Below are 21,620 nucleotides of genomic sequence, written 5' to 3'. Positions count from 1 at the left end.
GAGCAACCTTTGGCTCTCCCGCAGTTGCAGGACTACAGTCCCTGAAGGGCCGCAGTTTATCCATCTGTAGTGCTGAGGCCTGATGGAACCAATCAGCCCATGGATCACAAATTTCCTCGTATGTTAACCCCTTCAACACTGGTTTGGGCATCAGCCTCTACTGGATATGAGCTAATAATATCTCCAACTACCCAGATAAAATTTTGAAATCAAATTTTTCCATAAAATACATCCAATATGTATAAATTTAATTAAAAATATCTGCGGAATGGAAAAAAAAAACTCCTTAGTGTTGTGTGGGATCACCACTTAAATTGTGCAAGCTTCCTTGTATAATAGTATTGCACTTAAAGGAGATGGCAGTGAGTACAGATCATGAGTCCAAAAACCGTATCGCCATTGGCAACCATAATCACAGCTGCCTTGTGGAAAGCGTTGCTAATGCACAGCGCTAAGGCCATCTGTGTAATCTGTGCTCTATACTGTATGTGTGGTTTACCTCAGGGTTTTACTGCTCCCTCCCCTCCCATGGTTCAAAACCGTACAGGTTTGGGGATGTAGATTGCACATACCAATGTGGTAGGGATGATTCGAATGATACAACATGGCATAAATGGCGGCACTAAAATCACAAGAAATAACACTATGACACGTCGACTCATAACCAGGTCCACAGGACTTTTTTTATTTTTTGTACTTTTTCAACATTCACTGGACTCCAATTGTGAATGGTACAATGGGGCAGATTTATTAAGCTTGGAGAAGAGATAAACTGGAGATAAAGTGGAGAAAAGGTAAAAGGAGATAAAGCATCAGCCAATCAGCTGTGTTTGAAAAAGACAGTTGGGAGTTGATTGGCTGGTGCTTTATCTCCTTTTACCTTTTCTCCGCTTTATCTCCAGTTTATCTCTTCTCCAAGCTGCCCCAATGTCCTGAATTCGCTCGCCATGTAGGTCCATGTGCTCAGGTGTTGACATGGACTCCCCAAAAAAATGATAAGTGCCATGCCGACATTTTCATGTTTAAAACTTTCACTTGTCGACCATTTGTCAATGTTGACCCTTCAGTTCATACCCTAATTCAGTTTATCAAGGCAAATTAGTGTTAATTGCTTTCACCCATCTGGTCTGGAGGTAAAACACGATCATCTTGCTACAATAAATCCCCCCATGAACCTGCTATATGTAAACACTTATCTGAATTCTCTATGAATTAACAAGTCTTACCCTTTAGCAATAGGCTGGTTTAGTGATGGTCATTAGTGGGTTATCCACTGATGGTTAGCATTGATGATACCATTAATTGATAACCTCAATGGTGTGAAACCATCTGGCTGAAAGCTATTGATGGTTTATCCAGCGTAGGTCACCCGTGTTTTAGTGTTTAATGAGTTGCGGGCCTATCATAGCATGGGAGAGGGGGCTTGTGTGTCAGGGGGCATAACTAGGCTCCGTGTCCCAACACTTGGAGGGGCAAAAAATATTCAGTAGCTCTGTATCATCGATGGTTGGAAACCATCTGGGTCTCCCTCATAAATGGTAAAAGTGGTCACCATTGGCCATTGACCATCTAGGATTTAAAATCGGTGCTCGACAGCCTTCCCTAATGGAGTTATAATATTTATACTCAATACTTCATGACATCATTAATGTAGCAAGGTTTTATTTAAACCTGATAGATTACCAAATAATGACTTCCATTAGACTGCTATCAGCTAGCCTTACATCTTGCTGCAGGATACAATGCATCTTTGCACTATGGAAAAGCCTATGGGCCAGATGCACTAAGCTTCAAAAGTGATAAAAAAAGAGAGCGAGAAACAGCCAGCCAATCAGCTCCTACCTGCCATGTCACAGACTGTGTTTGAAAAATGTCAGACAGAGGCTGATTGGTTGGTTGTTTATCACTCTCAGTTTTAGTGCATCTAGCCCAATATGAGTCAAATGTAATAAAATAGAAGTTATCATTTGAACCTTCAAAATAGCATCATCTCTGCTGCAATACAGCAGTTCTATAGTAGTAAGTTATATATTCAAGGTACATACCTTCCTGGGCATTGGGTCAATCCAATTTAGGTCGAAATGCATTGGATCGACCACTGAAGGTCGACACAAGCATTAGGTCGATGATGGTAAGGTCAACGATCAAAAGGTCGACATGAGTGGTTCACTTTTTTTTTTTTGTCCCGCATGTCGACATGGACACTGTCTAAGTGTACTGCTATGCTTCAGGCACAATATATTATTCTCCCATCACACAGTAGTGGATGGTAGAGCAGGAAATACCACCTGTCGGCACATGTCGGCTAAAACCAAAAACAATTGTAAAAAAACTCATGTCAACCTAATGCTTGTGCAGACTTTCCTGTTGACCTTAGCCATTTGACCTATTATTGTGTCAACCTAAGCTGCCGACCTTCAGTGGTCGACTTAAATGTTGACCTAGTGGCCATATCCCACCTTCATAAACCTATGTAATATGATAAAGCGTTAGCCAGCAATAGACTGGTTAGGTTGGAACACCCACAACTAAACCGCGACAAACTGGTTCATGCGGAGTTAGAAAAATGTTGTCATTTACTAATGTTTAATCAGATTACACTAAAAGGTATAAACCACATCCTCACAAAATAAACTAAAAGTTCATTTATGTGGAAACCCCTCTGCAATGATCCATAACTGGAACGGGCTCTGGCATGCTGCATTCTGATTAAACAACGGTGCAATATAAAAAGTATCCCCTAGGTTGTTCTACAGCTCTTGGAACGTAAGATTGTCCATGACCACACTTCAATGCATGCAGCACTCATTACTACACATTGGGGGGACCTCCAGTCTGAGCGATGGCTGCAAAGTGAACGGTAGGATGAAGGCCCTTAGTGACCAGAATCTTTGTCACTTTCCCAAGGAGATACGCAAGGTAAGTATGGACGACTGATGTTCCGTAGCAGAAGGTGATGTGACGCTGTACATCATCATGTCCGGTAGCCGACCACACAGGAATTAAGGTTCCTCATTATACCATAAGTTGCCTGTCACACAACACCTGCCTTTAGAAGAAGACTGCACACAGCAGGAAATTTCATAGCCTGTATAAAGGTGTAGACAGCATATCATATGACAGCTGCAATGCAAACACTACAATTTCCATAGCGGAATAATGTCCTTGGTAATTATACCTATCAAGTCTCCAGAAAGAAAAAGCGGTGCTGGAATATTCTTGCCGGGGTTTTCTGCCTCTCTGCGATGTACTGTCTCTTCTAACAAGAGCTCAATGTCACTTTAGCACAAGTGTAATTCATTTCTTTCAGTAACCGAGCCTGAAGCTTTAATGAAAAGTGACAGGTTCCTCATATGAACATGCGAGCTCAGAAACCACATGTACACACAAGCTGCAAGTGGGTGAAAGGCTGCGGCTATTACCACACTATTACGTAGCTAAGCTCCTTCTCGTATTTCGGAGAATACTAAAACCTCACGATTTGTAATAACAAACTACATATTTAATGTGACACGCAATTCAGATGTCTTCTGCCAGTCTGGCGCACAGTTCCAGGAGTCTAAAACAATGAATAGAGGACAATACTGCAGTGTCATTAGACATATGCGTAACCAGACAACAGTACAGTTGCACAGACAGATCACTTCCGGGAGTTGTCTATGACGCCGTTCCTATTAGGCTTTCCAATATTTGGGTCTAATTTCTACAATTGATTGCAAACCAAGTAGCGTATTGAATAGGGAGTTGAAAACCGTGTGTTTTTTTTCCACAAAATTGCCTTTCATGTGTTAGTGTGGTTTTGTCGGATTTGTTGCAGTTTTAAACTTTCTTTGGCAGTTTTTGTGTATCCCGATTCGCAAAAAAAAAAAAAAAATTATGCATTGGCAAAAACGCCTGTGATTGAATACGGAATTTTTGCATTGAATAGAGAATCTTTGCCTCTTCATCTGGCGAAAAATTCATCCGGGATTGAATACCTCCCTTTGTATCCCATAGCAGTGAATGGCATTGCATACGATACATTGTTTCCAACAGGACCGCATACAATGTATCGTATGCAATCTAGCCACCAATACGCAGACAGTGGATTGTGGAATCCACCAAAGTTTCAACTATCCATTTTCCCTGATTCACGTCGTTTTCGACTGTCGGAATTTATTCCAACGGTTGAAAAAAAGGGACCAGACATCGAATAGGTCCAAAGACAATTTTTTTAAATCTAATCGGGAATATCGCCTGGAATTGAATACCCCTTATAGGACACAAAATGGTAAAATTTGTCACTAGTGTTCTAGAGAAACGATCGGAATGTTGTTTGTGATGCAGTTGATAAATCAGTAATGAGCCATTAGCCTTTATGTCACAGGTCTTCAACCTGTGGCCCTCCAGATGTTGTGAAACTACATGTCCCAGCATGCCCTGACAGTTTTGGCATGCTCTTATAGGAAAAAATGTGGCAATGCATGCTGGAACATGTAGTTTCACAACATCTGGAGGGCCACAGGTTGAAGACCCATGCTTTATGTCATCATTCTATCTAGAGGGATCTACCTGCAGTGCTTACATATAAAACAGTTCCAAAATAATTAATTTCCATGGCTGAGAGTGTTCATCACCATCCATCCCAGCAAGCTGTCACATGACAGAGATTCCAAACATTTCTAATATGGTACATGGCAGGAAGTGGTTACTGAAAGGATTCAATTACGTTCTGTATACAGTAGCGGTGCCTCAATTAAATATACATAATGCCAGTTAATGATGCAGCGTCTTACTGGCATATTGTGCAGTAAATAGGTCAATGGGGCAGTATCGGCTGTAGCATTAGTGGGGTAATGTAGCAATGTCTTGCAGGCTGGCAAATACCAGATTCATCTGACAATTCCCCCAGCTGACCATTTAACAACTGATTACTTTGGAGCACTTATCTAAGATCTTCTGGATATCATATGGCTAATTGTATATTGATATCTTAATCTTTGTCACCGCATCACAAAACGTTGGCAATGTTTTTTTTGTTTTTTATGCTCAGTATCATTTATTCAATCCATACAAGAGCAAACCCGTTGCACTAGATCCGCTAGATATTTAGAATTCACCTGTAGTAGACCAGGTCTTTTGAGAGGTGTAATGAGGATATTTCAGCCTTATTACTCAGCGGTATGTTACCCAAAGAGCTGCATCTTTAAGGGATCGTTTGAAAAAGGCTCTTTGGCTTGAAGCTGAATACATCTATCTTACTGCGGTCGGCTCTCTCCTGCTTCACATTTCCAACACATTAAAACAAATCACAATGGGGAGAGACCACAGATACACATCTGACAAGGAAACTCTTAATTTTTGCTGTGTGAGAAAGTATTTGACACTGGAAAATGCATTGCGCTATTTTACACTGAAAAAAATATGTTCTGCTATCTAACAGGACCTTAAGGGACAACATAAATATGTGCCAAACAGAGATGGAGTACTCTCCCCGGAAAACAGATTCAGTGTACTGTAGACAGTATAACGATTACACAAAGCAAGGTAACGTAAGCATTAAAGTGAGATACTTAATCATAGGTATAAAAATGGCTTTGTCAACAGGGAGACCAAGAAATGTTTATTTATGTAATACAGGAAAACGGGGTTATAAAACAAATGTTCTACATTCCACCTCCCACTGCTTTTTTTGGTAGAGAACTCTAGATCATACTTGCTTACCCTACCGGATGGCACTCCCAAAACCCCTGGGAAGGTGGGCAAGTTCCCCTGTACCCCCTTCGGCCACCGATAAAAATACAGCAGCGCTTCAGAAGAGGGTAGGACCAAACTTAGGCCCACCCCCACTTTATAGACCAGGAAATCATGGCAGTTGGCGGAAAAGGGGCTGGGTCTTCATGTCATCAGTCTGTCCCCGCCCCCCATGAAGTGTCCGTAGAAGAGCAACAAAAATGAATTATGTGTTAGATAAACTAAAAACATTGAAACAATACATTCAAGGTAGACAATGTCCATACTTAAACAGCAGTTTGCACAGTATATTTAATTATTTTCCATGTGAAAGCAAAAATGAACGCCGTAATATCAGGAGAGGAGCCTTGCTGTACTCATCACTGGGAATCACTACCTATGTGCGGTCATAGATTGGGGTATAAGGCCAATACCCCAATGACCAGGTACCGTAGCATTCCATCTTGTGTTCCCAGTTACTGCTTTTTTTAAATAAAATTCTGTACCTACACTTAAAGGGGACCTTTGTCTTTCCTTCCCACACTCACACGGTGAGAGGAGTTTTATATGGACAGCCAGTCCACCTTTGACATCGGATTCTCCCAAAAAGATACCCAGATGCGTCTGTACCAGTTAAATTAACCTGTGAGTATGGTACGCATCCCATGCCAAAATGTTTAAGTCTGCACTTGTGGTGAATCCCGCATAGATCTAAAAGAAACCTTTATGTGCACTTTCCTCATTTCATGAGCGTGAGTAAGGGTACGCTTTCAGAGACCCATTCCCCAGTTTCTGTTTAAAGACATCCTCATGTTGACAGGACTTTTTCACCGATACATTATCTAATCTCTTTTACATATTCCATCTATCTGAAAACTCTACGGCTGTGTTGACAACTTCTCATCGCCCCTGGTCCTCTTCTCTATAAGCAGTAATATCTGTTGCTTCAATTTTTTTTTAAATTACAAAAAAAAAAAAAAAGATTACTTTTTTTTTTCCCCTCCAAAATAGTTTAAAACCGGCTTTAATATAGTTCAACAAATAAGTTTTATGCTTTATTTCAAAATATCATCTGTAAAAGTGATAGGAGATCTGGAAAGCCTGCATTGCTGGAATTTTCTGCAGTCACGTTTTAGAACCATTGGCACAAGATTGTATGTTGCTCTGTACGGTCTAGACTTTGCACTGTCTGACCCTAGATCAGTGGTTCTCAAATGCTGTCCTCAGGAACCCACACAGTTCACGTTTTCCAGGTCACCCGACAGGTGCACTCATTACTCGCTGACACATTTTAAAAAGATCCACAGGTGGAGCTCATTATTTCACTTGATTATGTGAGGACCGACTTTGAGAACCTGCGCCCTAAATGTTTGGAATGAAAGATTGGCAAAAGAATAGACTTGTTATTTTCACTCACAAACTTTGGGCACAATCCTATTAGCTCTGATGTATTTTCAGCTTTTAAAAATGCATGGATAACGTGATTAATGACCGATGGTCATTACTGCAGTATTCAATTAGCGGCTATTTTATTGTCCGAAAATGGATCCGTGATCGGGTGAAAATGCATGGGATCAATATAGAAGTCCCAGATCCCCTATGCTTTTGCCTATCCATCAAAAATTAGGATTAGGCTTTGTCAGCCTCAGGCACTAATAGCTTATCTCAAGCTGAACCTATAAGCAGCAATTAAGTACCGCTGCTAATAGGATAGCGCCCATCCCTCAAACATGGGGGTCTACAGTGGCATATTTACAATGGGTGCAGCATGTGCGGTGCATCTAGTGGGGCCCATACCACACACATTTCATAATACTTCCTACTCCAGAGTCCCGCGGCGATGGCAGCAGAGCTATGGAAATAGCAGAAAAAATGGCAAAATTGCCATTTAAAAGAGGAGGAGGACTAACCATATAGAAGTGGTTACCACCACCTAACATATTTTTCTATAGTGATCCTATGTATATACTGGTATACCAAAGTTACTTTAAAAGGCCTCCATACACTTGTGCAAGATATCGCATACGATATCACAGCAAGTGACACAGCAGTTCCACAGTGGCTGAATCACATGCGATATATATCGTATGCCTTCCTTTTGCATACGATATATCGCATTTCTCTGTTATTTCATGTAGTATGATAGCTGCCTAGAAAGAAGTAGCCTGGAAAATGAGTATTTACTTTCTCTGTCCTCAGGAAGGAAGAATCTTTCAACACTAGGGGCACTTGTATAACACACGAGAACCCAACTCTGATTACCATAACCGTACTGATCATTTATTTCCTATCATATATTTGAAGAAGACCAACGTGAACTCATCACTGCTGGTGAACTATTTTCTAGTAAGAGATTAACTTACATACATTTAAATACAAATAAATACAAATAAAAAAAGTAGGATTTTAGAGAATTTTAAATAAGGACCGTGATACAGCCGGTAATTGTTACTGCTGATGGTTCTTAGAATGAGATGCCTTTTTTTTCCAGTTTCCTAGAAGGGAAATTCACTGAAAGCTGAAGAGGAAAATTAAACAGACAGAGCAAAAGTCATTTCTCCATAGACCAATCCATTATCAGTTGCCTCTAAATTAAAAATACAAGGTCTAGGTCGACCGCCATTGGTTAATAGTGACTAGATAGTGTTCATTCTAGCACCTGCTATCTTTGAAAACCCATGCAGTTCCTCTTCCCTGCCTGGGGTGTCGCTGTCTGCTGTGGTGTTTCTAGCACAGGTCTGGTTTGCCTATCAGTGCTGATATACAGACCACACTGCTAGAAGCTCTACAGCAGACAGCGACATCCCAGGCTGTATACTTCCGGTTTTACTCCTAAAAGTTCTGAAGTGTCTTAGGAACCATACCTGAATACTATTGAACAGCTGATGTAGGTCTTTGACCACTATATTACTACATTTGCACTCATTCTTGTGACGCTATATGCCCATTTCCTATTAAGGCACATCACTGAAACACCTGCGTGAACGTTTTTGGGTCCTAGACCCCACAGATGTAATAGCAGCTTTCCTGTGGCATATATTAACGCCCACCACCTACTCAGGTCTCGCATTGAGTTTCACTCCCCTATTTGCTGGACACTGTATGTGATCCGCTAAACCTGCAAAAGTGATTTTACGTCTTGCTGACTTATTGTTCGCTAAGCCCCTGATGAAGTCAATTTATTGACGAAACGCGTTGGGCCTACAACACCATCTGTACCAATAACAGACCAGCTGTACCTTTTTAATTGGAAGTCTTTGTGAAGACTAAAAAATAAATGTATAATTTTTAAGTTGTTGAGTTGTATTTAGCGCACTCTAAATTTCGTTTCTATATATATATATATATATATATATATATATATATATATAGATAGATATAGATATAGATATAGATATACACACACACACAGTAGCTAGTTAGTTCACATACAGGAAGGACAAGACAAAATGATCAATCCAAAAACCTGGTGTCAGCATTTTACTTTTTTTTTTTACATTCCTTTTAAATTGGTTGACGTTTCCTTGGCAACCAAATATTTTAAAGACATTTTAAAGCTTCTTCATAATCATCAGATTGTGAAGGAGCCTCAGGGGTGACTTAGTATAATCTTCATCCCCATTTGCCCACCCACTATCATTTATATTTTATACTTGCCTTAGTATTAATTACACACATATAACACTACTGTATTTTAACAGAATAAGGAATGATTCAAATAATGAATGTGCTGGCCATGGTAAGAAGATCTGATAATGGACAAGCTGCATGGTGGGCCTTCATTTAGGAATATTGGGGCAGATGTATTAAGCCTTGAGAAGAGATAAAGTGGAGATTAAGTACACACCAATTAACTCCCAACTGTCAATTTTCAAAGAGTTCATTGGCTGGTGCTTTACCTCATACTTTCTCTCTTTTCCAGGCTGAATACATCTGCCCCACTGGCAGTTTTCTTGAGTTTACCTCCCAAACTAATGCTGGCCATACACTAGACCAACTTTCATCCAACTAGTTGGTTGGATGGAATAGAAATCAGGTACTGTACGAAAGCAAATGTAATTTGAAATTCAGTCATTTGCTTCCGAAATCAGGAAACGGACAAAAACTGACAGGCAGACTGAATGTTTTTGTCCTTTTTCCTGGGGTTGTAAACAGTTTTCTAACTGTCAACTGTCACTGACATCGACACACTTTGGGGCCGATCCATGTAGTGTACACAATTGAAAATGTAACAATTAGGTGTCAACAAACCAACCACCCCTGCAACTTGGGCAAACAGGAGGATGGTTCCTGACTGGCTGCATTGTATATAATGTAGGCATTGCGTAGCTCTATGCCATGGTCTAGTGTTTTTTTAAAGTTGTTCTAGACTGAGTAGCCATATATATTAATTATAAATAATAAAGGGACTATACTATGACTTTTTATCTATAAAGGGAGAAAATACAATTGAAAAGAATTACGGGATGTCGGGTGATATTGTGAATAAGGAGACACAGATATTTGTAATAATTAGGGTGACAAATTACAAAGGAGGCACATATACTAATTATATTGAGGTTTTATTCACTTGCATTTAAGGGCACAGGGGCACTTTTTTTTTTTTAACTATTTACCCTGAAACCTAGGTAGGGCTACCAGGAAGGGAACAATGCTACTAGGTCTGTGGTTCCCAAACTGTGTGCCTAGGCACCCTGGGGTGCCTCAGGACACTTGAAGGGGTGACTTAGGTTGGTGGACCAAGATCAATTCATATTATTTTTGGTCAATGTACCAGGCAAAACCAGTGCTTGTGGCTGCCAATCATTATATATGTGGACAAACAGAAGCACATCCTGCCCCTCACCAGATAACTGTGACATACAAACACAATGTACTTAATTTAATAGATTTTTTCTGAATTTCTCGATAAGAAGCATTTGGCCTAGGGGTGCCTTGAAAATATTTTGATGCTCTAGGGTGCCGTGATTAAAAAAAGTTTGGGAACCACTGTACTAGGTATTAGCATGGGCATCCCTAACTGAGTGGGGAGCAAAAATTAGATGGCATAATACCGGTCATTATACATAATGACAACTGGCAAAATAACCATCCTCTACAGGCACAACCAATTTTTTTTATTATTATTTCTACATGTTTTCCAATAGGCTAAACTGCGTTTGTTTAACCCCAGGTCACTGTATCTTGCCCTGTGTATATTTGTTGTTGGGATGAGTCAGGATGGAAATTTACGGGGTTCACAAATGGCAACAGATATGCAGTAATTTTATGTTCAGAAATTTGTTTTTTGTAAAATCACCCAAAATGCTGGCAAAAGGAATACATTTTCACCTTTGATGTTTCAATGCTGAAGGGGTGCCCGGGTGGGTAGTTGTATAGGGCACCATTATAGGGGGGGTGAAAGTTGCAGTCGCTGTGGGGCCATATGAATTGAGGGCCACCATACTTCTCCGTGCCCTGTTGTCTGACGGCTGTAGCAGTGTTGCTACACCTTGTGGGCATTAGGTCCTGGAGCAGCTGTTATCAGAGGAACTGCTGCAAAAGTGTCCCAGGAAGACCACCTAACATCATCCATTGGTTGGACAGCTCCTACTGGTGGCTGCTTATCACACTCATTGCAGTGAGCGGCGGTTTACCTGGCCACTGCAGCTGTATAGTGACAATCCAAGGGGGGGAATCCAAAATATTCCAAAAAAAAAAAAAAACACTGTTTTTGGAATATTTCGGATAAGAGATCTCCGGATACGGGAGACTGGACCTGTATAAGGTAAACATTACAGGTCATTATGATTATTAAAAATGTTTGCCTGGCAATTTTCACACCAATTCTGAATCACTGCTTTGCGACACTTGTAAACTCCTCGCCAGCTGTATTTTGTAATTACAGTCTCTTATTGTTCACAGATAATAATTTCATTTATATAGCGCTCTTTCTCCAAAAGGACTCAAGGCGCATAATATTATTATTCTAATACAACTTCTTGTGATACTTTCTCCAGCAAACCAAATGCTGGTGACTCATTTGCTATAGGCTTCTGACACTTGAAGACAGCCTTCAGTATACATTCTCTGAATTGATTGCCAAGGATAATGTGGCATAGCAACAAAGTCACAGAGGAATAGCAAATCAGTACAGGTTCTAATGCAATTTTCAAATACATGCATAAACAGAACGGTAGTTCAGTAGGTTGCAAGCTCTCATTTAGGACTCATACAGTACACACATATGGTTAGAAATCACTGATAATGTATACACACTGTAGATGGGCGTTCTAAATGTATTTTCTGATTGCTTCTCATATGTTGCTTTTACCAATAGGATACTGAGGTAATATAAAGTACTGGGAGTGCACATTAATGTAAAAGCAATAAGGCGCGCAGTGTAATAATATAATATTTTGAAGCTGAACTACCCTATATTGAATCCATATTACCATTTCTCTCCCTTCCTATATCTGGGGTCAGATCTGGTCAGAGGTCACTTCTGTAAAACTCAATCGGCAAAGTAATTCTGCTCAGCAATTTGTGATAGTGGGCTGCCGGAGGGAGGGTCACCCGCAAGAGACAGTCTCTCAACGTCCACTTGCAGCAGATCTCAATCGGTAAAAGTTTCGGAATGTTGAATTCTAAATATTCGTAATCATCTTGCAGCATAACTGACTGTTACATGGACACTGGTGGGAGAAGCACAAACCAAATATCATTGTAATGAATCCATTTTACTGTACAAACTGTTGTGATAGAGGGGGTTATTCTAGTTCATTCTTTCTGACAAAAACCTTCTTAGATGGACAAAACCATGTGCACTGCGGGTGGGGCAGATGTAACTTGTGCAGAGAGAATTAGATTTGGGTGGGGTTTTTCTTCAAAGTGAGATCTATATTGCAGTGTAAAATCATGCAGTCAGTATTTTCCCTGCACAGAAACAAAAAAACTCACCCAAATCTAATTCTCTCTGCACATGTTACATCTGCCCCCCTGCAGTGCACATGGTTTTGTACATCTAAGAAGGATTTTGTCAGAAAGAATGAACTAGAATAAACCCCAGAGTCCGGTCAAGGGGAAGAGATTGGCAGTACGAGACTCCTATCATGCTAAAAAAACACTTGTGTTGGTAGAAGTTTCTACCATTTGATGGGAAGAGTGGAGTGGATCAGGACAGGGCTATCTTAACGTACAGTATCGGCTGAATGACAGGTTACCACCCATTTTCTATCAAGTGGCCAAGGGATTGCGAAAATAGCCTTTGCTTTAATCCATACGCAGCCGCTCCATATTCGACAGGACTGCAAATTTGCACAACAGAGATCAGCTCAGAATAACCCCCCTAAATCCAGGCCAAATATATGAACCAGAGAGAAGGAAAGATCCTGCGAGCAAATGTGAACGCACTTCTATGGGTCAATGTAACAAAACAGCTCTGCCTGTAATTGGGGACTTTCAGCATTAAATATTTTCCCATGGGATTTTTACTTACAATCCCACACAATTATTTGCAGCTATTAAACTAATAAGCGGTTCCGGAGCCGCTGCTATGTAACATACACTGCAGCTCTGAGTTATCGCCACCTTTTTGTTAAGCGACCAGTCAGCTTTTGTTGAAAGATTTCACAGCAATTTCCATTACAAAATAATATGTCTATAAACCTGTTTTGTAGCTCATAGTAATTAATGAAATAAAAGCTATCAGTTTCTAGTTCAGAGGAAAAAAAAAATATGAAAACTCTCCCAGTCGCTATTGGTTACAACATATTTGCAAATAGCCGTCAGTGTCAAGGCACACAGATTAACCTACAGTTAAAATATAGGCTGGTGTAGATGCTTTTCTAGTCATTTATACCCCCTTTTACATCGCAAATGCCAAGTCGAACCAGGGATATGGATACGGGAGCGACCTGGCATTTTCGATGATTAGCCTCCACAGTGACCTGGCAATAAGCAGAGTTGCTGACATAAGAAAGGGGGTGGGGTGGAGCAGCATTGGGGGTGAGGAGGAGGCAGTGTGAACGGAACCTGGATCACTCGACCTGGTTTACCAGTTCACACTGCCCAGCAACCCGGGTTTGACCCGAGAAAACCCTTCCTTTATCCCAGGGTCAGAATACTGGGTTGCTGGACCAAGGTTCTTTCAAATGGCCATTTCACACAGCACAGAACCTGGGTCGGACCCGGGTTATTATTCATCAAAACTATGAAGGGGATTATTGTTATGGTGACAGGGTTTAGCAAAACAATAGCAGTAATTTTCTAGCAAAGGGGGTGGTAATGATATTTTTTACATGACATTATTAGGAAATATGGATATGTTCCCTCATTAGGAAAACTGTGGCATTCCAACTGCTATGGAATGATACAATACTTGCCTACACTCCCGGAAGATACGTGAGGCTCCCCCGCAGCCCCCAGAAGAGTAGGAGAGACTCCCGCATTGCATGTTACTCATCAGCAATCTCGGGAACCATGGGAAGGGGCGGGACTAAAGTACTGAATCAAGACACAGAACCACAACTAGAGGGTGCGTCCCTATGTTAAGGGTGGGGCGAGACTATTCAGCCCCGACCAATGAAATGCCCTGAAGTGTCTCCTCTGTACCAGCTTCTCCTGGATAGAAGAACAACAAAGTAGGTAAGTATGAACCAGCATGCCCTGCAACAGTTTCAGCATTTCCTAAAAGCCAATCTGTAGCAAAGCATGCTGGTATGTATAGTTCCAAAGCAGCAGGAGTGCCAGAGGTTTCCATGTTCTACAAATATCCTGATATTACAATTAGGCCCATCAGACACTAGGGTTAACATGACAGATCACTGTGCATGCTGAGTGTACTCCTCTTCAGGGCAGGAAGAAGGCGTGTGCGGTCTGTACAGCCGCACTGGCGGGTAACTCTGGAGGCAGTACCACTCGTACCTGCCCTTGGCGTCATGCAGCTCCCTCCTCTGGCTCCCATGCCATATGGGGAAAGGTGCTGTGTCTTTCCACTAATGCTGTGCATACAGTTTATGCCGCCACTCGCTCGACCCTTGTGTTGATTAGTGATGACGGCGAGAGCAGCATCAACTGGGCAGGTGAAGCATAAGGTACACTAGCCCCCTGTTATCGGGCTGCAGCAATGTGCTAGCGCTTTGTGCTGAGCAATCTGTCAGGGCCAGTGTCCTCTGCTGAGAACACTGGCCCTGACCACGGTAAGCATGCTGGATATTAATTGCCGGGGCCGCACATCGCTATACCCCTACACACGGAGCGAGGTAGGTGGCACTTCTGAGCGATGTAGTAAGATCACTCAGAAAATGGCCTGACATCGCTACGTCTGTAGGCCCCATATATCCCTTTAATGTCCAAAGCCATTCTGCAGCAAGTACAACGTTACTATAGTTACCACGGTACTTTGTGACATTCAGTATAAAGTTTTCAATAACAGAAAAAAAAAATATTGAGAAATCTGAAATGTCAAATTGCCAACCTGACAATGGGGGGGGGGGTCTATCCAATTAACAGCAATCATTGATCGCTGGTAATTGCTTCGCTGGGTGCTATCCTAAGAGCCTCAGGCAGGAGAAGCAAAATTCTTGATGAGCACCAGATCTTCAGAACTGCGCCAGCAAAAGAAAAAAACATACACAAAAAAAAAAGTACTTTCAATGTTTTTTCTTTTTGTAGGAGATCTAATTGGATACCACAAAAAAAATGATGAAACATCAAGAAAAACTGCAAAAAAACTCCTAATGTTCCAGCGCATGGAATTGGATACCCCCAGTGTCTTATGGTTTATATAAGAACCATGGAGGTAAATATACAGTGCTTAGTGGTACGCTGATTTTCCACTGACGTTGTGTTCATAAGTTACGTATTACAGTAGTCAACTATAGAAAACAGAATGGTTTGATGTGACATCACTGACCATTCCCATCTGTATCCACACAGAGCACTTCTGTACACCAAGTGACCAAATAAACAATAGGCTCAAATTTTGTCCCAGATAGAGAGAGAGTCTGCACATTGCAAAAGGTGCAATGCAATTTTCTTCATTTTGTAGTAAAACAGTAACTATATCTGTACTGCGTTTTATAGCTGTAATAGGACATCTAATCTAAAGGAGTGCTTCCCTTATGGCAAACTAATGCAGAGTGGGGAACAGAGCAGGACAGACTAAAATAAGTATAAACACTCCAGTGGCTTCATGCATATTCGTAAGCCTAGTAATAAGTAGTCTTTGAGGACAAGTTAATTAAACCAGGTTCTCTATAAAGTAAGAACTATATTTATATTCCAAAAGAGAAAAACAGCAATACCAATAATAGATAGCTGCAGAGAACACCAAGCGTTCAATGCACTTACCTCAGGGGCTATTCAATTAGCTCAAACAAGTCTGCACTTATCAGGGATTATGGAACCATACAAATCAAAATCCACGATAACCAGCCCTTATGCTACCCATACATTTGTGCGATTGCACTCAACTCGATATCGGGTTAAATTTCCCTTGAAGCTCACCTTTCGATAAATCGCATTGAAAATGAAAATTGTAAAATTGTGCATACAATCATGCGATTTATCGAATGCCACTTGTGATAAAAAAAAATAATAATATGGGTAAACGGGTATCCTGGGTTTACAGCAATGGGGCATCTTGCGTTCAGTATGGAGGTTAGCTGGGGTGTACACACAGCCTCCGCTGCTGTCTGTTGTACTGCAGACAGCAGCGGAGTCAGGGAGGAGGTGAATGGATGCCTGTGTGCAGCATCCATTCTCCTCGCCGACCGGGGGGGCTAGCGGTGCACGAAGGCTGGGGGCAGCCCAGCAGCTTAACTTGGTGCTGGGCTTGCCCCCCCAGCAGGGCGATCGGCGGTCACCGCAGTGCAAACGGGAAAAAATCCCGGATCCGACCTGGATTGGAACCGTGTTCCAAATACCCGGTCAGAGATGGGTTTTTGGTGTAAAAGGGGGATCATTTACACCCCTTCTGATACGGTGTTACACATGATGGCTTATGGAACACTGCCTTATTGTTCTACACTATACGGTCAGGTACAGAACAAATTTACTGAAGCATCAAGAACCAATTAGTTAAATAAAATAGTCTTTTAAGTCTGTGATAGATACGCTAAACATTATTTTATTTGTGTTTAGGACATGAGTTTCACCACAGGTAGAGCTGCAGTCATTTCCATTGCTTGTACATAATCTGCTTCTTAAGATTTAAGTGACATGTATATTTCCGCTATCAAGACAAAACGCAGGAATATCTCACAGGGAGATTTACTTAAACCTGCAAACCAAATTTGCTCATCCCCCTGGGTGCACTATGCAGGAACACTTTCTTCTGGTCCCTTAGCTACACACAGGCTTAAGGCTAGGTACACATCACAGATAAGAGGAACAATCCCCAATATAGTTTTCTTCTGCCAGATGGATATCCGCTGTCCCGTATACACACTACATAATGATTATTCCGATCTGAATGATAACGCTCTTTAAAAGGTGATGTTTTAAAAATGCACTTTGTTATCTCATCAGGACAGACGAACATCATACAGCACTCCTGATGTTGGAAGCAGATCAAATAGGTGTATGAATGACCCCGAGTGCTGTATACACACTGTGCAATTATCGGGCCGACCAGCTGAAAAGTGGCCCTTTTATCACAAAGTGTGTACTTTTAGTCTCATTATCAGTAGTAATGAGAGTGTGTATTTGTGCCACCTGGCTACGCATATCATAAGAAGTTTAGTTACAGAATAGCAGCAGTGATATTTACATTAGACATACTTGCCTATACTTCCAGGAGCCTCCAGAAAATTGAAAGGCCCTCCCAACAGAGTGGGCTAGTATGCCAACTGGGCACTCACTAGCCTGACGCAATCTACACAGTATGTCAGGAGTTTAATCACCTGTTCTGGGATGAATAGCATCACTGTGGCCCAACCCCCTGACTCACAATGCCAGTAATCTCAGCATTGTAAACCTACTACTGTAGTGCAAAAGCACTGAACCTACTACTGTAGTGTGAGAGCACTGAACCTACTACTGTAGTGTGAGAGCACTGAACCTACTACTGTAGTGTGAGAGCACTGAACCTACTACGGTAGTGTGAGCTCTGTATCTACTACTGTAGTGTGAGAGCACTGAACCTACTACTGTAGTGAGAGCTCTGTAACTACTTCTGTAGTGTGAGAGCACTGAACCTACTACGGTAGTGTGAGCTCTGTATCTACTTCTGTAGTGGGAGAGCACTGAACCTTCTACGGTAGTGTGAGAGCACTAAACCTACTACTGTAGTGAGAGCTCTGTATCTACTTCTGTAGTGGGAGAGCACTGAACCTACTACGGTAGTGTGAGAGCACTAAACCTACTACTGTAGTGAGAGCTCTGTATCTACTTCTGTAGTGGGAGAGCACTGAACCTACTACGGTAGTGTGAGAGCACTAAACCTACTACTGTAGTGAGAGCTCTGTATCTACTACTGTAGTGCAAAAGCACTGAACATACTACTATAGTGTGAGAGCTCTGTAACTACTACTGTAGTGCTAAAGCACTGAACCTACTAATGTAGTGCGAGAGAACTGAACCCACTACTCTAGTATGAAAACACTGTATCTACTACTGTACCTAGTACTTAAGTATGTGGTCCTGCATTTGACCTCATGATATTAGCATTGGGGTTTTTTTTTGTAAGAAAAAAACACATCCACATTTTGCTTTGCTGTAACTAAAAATAAGCAAAGTCCCCACAGCAATAACACTATAGTCTAACTGAGAGGGGGCAATGTAACCTGCATACTTACATTGCTGTGTACAGCTAGGTACACACTGAGGGATATGCCATGCGGACAGGTGGATCAGACCAGCATATCTTATTTGGAGAACCATCAACGCATATCATTTCGTTTAACTAAATCCAGAAATGCATATACCTGTACATATTCACGTATGTGCTGGTAATGATGGAAAAACCACATAACATGAATGTATTGCTTTTTAATTTTTATTATTAAATATATAATGTGCACAGTGAAACTGCACATAGAACGGTCAAAAACAGCAGCAAACTATATGTACTATAGAATGATTAAGGAGTGAATATGGAGCCGGAATAAAGTCCATTTTGCAGATTCTATTTTTTGCATGGGTGGTGCAATCACCAATTGTTCTGGGAGAGAAAGAAGAAAAAAAAAAAAAGGTCACTGCTTCTAATTCTGGAAGGAGCCATTGCCTGCTGCCTCGTCTGACAAAAGGCTCAATAACATCTGTGTGGCTGGGTCTGCAAAGCCTTTATTTGGAAACCAGAGTCTCTTTATAGGATTGATCAATAAATACACACAGCATATATGGTTAACTTACATATATGACATGAGTTAAAACGTCTTGTTGCCGCAACAGCTTTTAGGCAAATATCTGGAGACACGATTCACACAAAGGCTAAGAAATCTAGTTTGAAAATCTAGTGAGACCACCTCTGTTATATGGAATAATCTATAGCAGCATTTTCCCTATAAGTGGATAAGTTATGTCATATAAATTATACTAGAGGAGAAGGGGGGGGGGGGGGGCTCGGACGTTGGGAGATCTGGGCACACTCATACCATCACAGAACACTGTCACCTGTAATTTCACAGGCGTTTGTAAACTCCATACATAGCAATAATACGGGGGAACGGTGGTTCGCGTCCGCTCGTCTTTCCCCGCACTGAATGGTCGCCTAATAACACACATTGATGAAGATAAACCTTTTCAAAACAAAAATAAACGAAAAAAAAAAAAGAACTGAGCATTGTATAAAACAGCAATTTGGTCACCTTCAGGTTATGCAATAGATTGTTATGACTGTGATTACCTGGCACTGCTGCATTTAGCAATGACAGCCTTGAAATGCACAGTTATCCTTCTAGTCCTCTAGAATGGCAATACAGACCTATTTATCAAGGTAAAGATAGTAAGGGAACTATTGTGCGATGTCGGATATTTAAACAGAATCTGCGTTAATTAGCCAATCTAAACCTGACACTTTTTCCTTGATAGTCTCCAACACCCCCCACCCCTTTTCCCAGCAACAACATGACTCATTTTTTCAACAGGAGTGCACATAATTGTCTGCTCTTTGTATGTCTGTGGATCAGAGTTTACCGCTTCACATCTCCATTGCAAATGGACTTCTCAAACAAGGTAGCTAAAATGAGGTGCTAAAACAATTTTTGTTTTGTAGAAGTTTAAAAGCAGCATTCTGGGGCCTGGGTCAGTGTGCTCTTAAGCTCATGATTGTCACGTTAACGACTTCAAATAGAACACGAGTTTGCGCGCTTTCGGGGTTTAGGTTCCCGCTTATTCTTGTCTTTAGAACACATACATGGTGAACATATGGTTTCTGACAGCCTCCGGAGACCGAGGCGGAAAACACTGTTGGACAAGCTGTAGATGACACAGTTGCAGAAACTATTGCTTATGGCCAACCAGGTTGTAATAAAGGACAGGGCCGGATTCTCTAACGCCCGCCAACTTTCCAACAAAAAGTATATGATGTATGGGAGCCATAACATGTAGAACACGCTGGTTATGCGGAACAGAACCATGGCGTAACGTCGGTCGGGGCTGTGACCAGGCCCGGCTTCTCCAGCTGACTCTGCTTCGTGGCTGGGGAAGCGAGCGCGGCGGTCGCTGATTTCTTTGGTGTGTTGCCGACAGATGCGGAATATGTGAAAGTATGTAAAACAAATAACCAGCGCTGCCGGAGCATACAGCAGGCACACAATAAATGCAGTGAAGTAGGCACTGGTATGCCAAGCAACGGCACACCACTCAAATATGTCCCCATGGTAGCCAGGTTTACCCCAGCCAAAAAAAGATGGCAGGAAGATCAAACATGAATAAATCCAAATGAGGATGATGCAGAGGCGCAGCCGGCATGGCGTTACCAGCTGGTTGTAGGAAAGAGGTTTGGTGATGGCCAGGAATCGATCCACACTGATAAAAGCTAAGCAAGCCATGGAGACACTTTTTAGCACGGAAATAATGTAGCCAAACACTTGACATGTCAGAGACTCGTGGACCCCTGTAGAGTAGTGGAGGAGGGATAAAGTGGGAACCAAGCAACTGACTCCCACCAGCAAGTCTGCATACGCCATAGTCTGGATGAAATAACTGGTTGTATAGTGATGCAACAATGGCGCACAATGAAACACAAAGATGACAGTCAGGTTCCCAGTAATAATCAAGAAGGTTAGCAGCACAATAATAGTGGTTTCCAGTATGCATATGTCCACGGAATTGTAGTGTCCAAAACCCAACGGGCAAGGGTGATATTCGGAGGTGTTGACATATTCACTTGTATTCAATGTCCTCCAATCAAGCAGCAGTGACTGGTTCATGGTTTGGAATGTTGTCCGACGGGAATGGGATTCTGAAGCAAAGCGGCAAAGAGCAGATGGGTGAAGACAGGCTTATAACTGGGTAAGAGACCCTCCACTTTTTAGCGTCAGGACTTCTTTTGGCAATCTCTTCCATAAGTGAGACTAGTTTCCACAGTCACTCATGCTTGATCCATAAAATTAGTGGCAGCTCCCAGGGCTCAATCACCTTTGCTTCTCCAGGGAAGGAGGCAGAGTGAAGGAAATGAACACTGCAGCACCCACGAGAGAGTGTGTGAAACTTAGTAAGCGAAAGGCTGCTGTCGTTGTCTCGCTCGGGCTCCGGGAATCCATTCTTAGCGAGCACAAAGAACGGCTGCTAAAGTGGACAGATGCTGTATCCTGTATCATTGGTGAAGGAAACTAAAAATAATAATAAAATAAAAATAGAGAAAGAAAGAAACAGAAAGAAATACTAATGAAAAGCATTTCTGTGAATCATGTTCCTTTTTCAAAGAGAGAGGGTTGGGGGGTGGGGGGGGGGGGGGTAGAGGGCTGCCAGTTAATTCTCCC

General features: G+C 41.7%; 2 protein-coding genes across 4 annotated transcripts in view; both read right to left on the bottom strand.

The window, feature by feature from the left end:
* Nucleotides 1–21,620, bottom strand: part of RABGAP1L (RAB GTPase activating protein 1 like) — a 419,353-nt gene that overhangs the window by 129,558 nt on the left and 268,175 nt on the right. The window lies entirely within an intron of this gene.
* Nucleotides 18,678–21,276, bottom strand: GPR52 (G protein-coupled receptor 52). The gene has a single exon (XM_083157298.1). It carries the CDS (start codon nt 21,066–21,068, stop codon nt 19,980–19,982), a length of 1,089 nt encoding a protein of 362 aa, XP_083013424.1. The 5' UTR covers nt 21,069–21,276; the 3' UTR covers nt 18,678–19,979.

This window comes from Crinia signifera, chromosome 8 (genome assembly GCF_055691185.1).
Source record: "Crinia signifera chromosome 8, ASM5569118v1, whole genome shotgun sequence".
Lineage (NCBI taxonomy): Eukaryota > Metazoa > Chordata > Amphibia > Anura > Myobatrachidae > Crinia > Crinia signifera.
Note: the sequence above shows the minus strand (reverse complement) of the source record. Positions and strands in the feature narration are given on the sequence as shown.

Coding starts and splice junctions, on each gene's coding strand:
- GPR52 (XM_083157298.1), bottom strand. CDS start 21,068: ATGAACCAGTCACTGCTGCTTGATTGGAGGACATTGAATACAAGTGAA.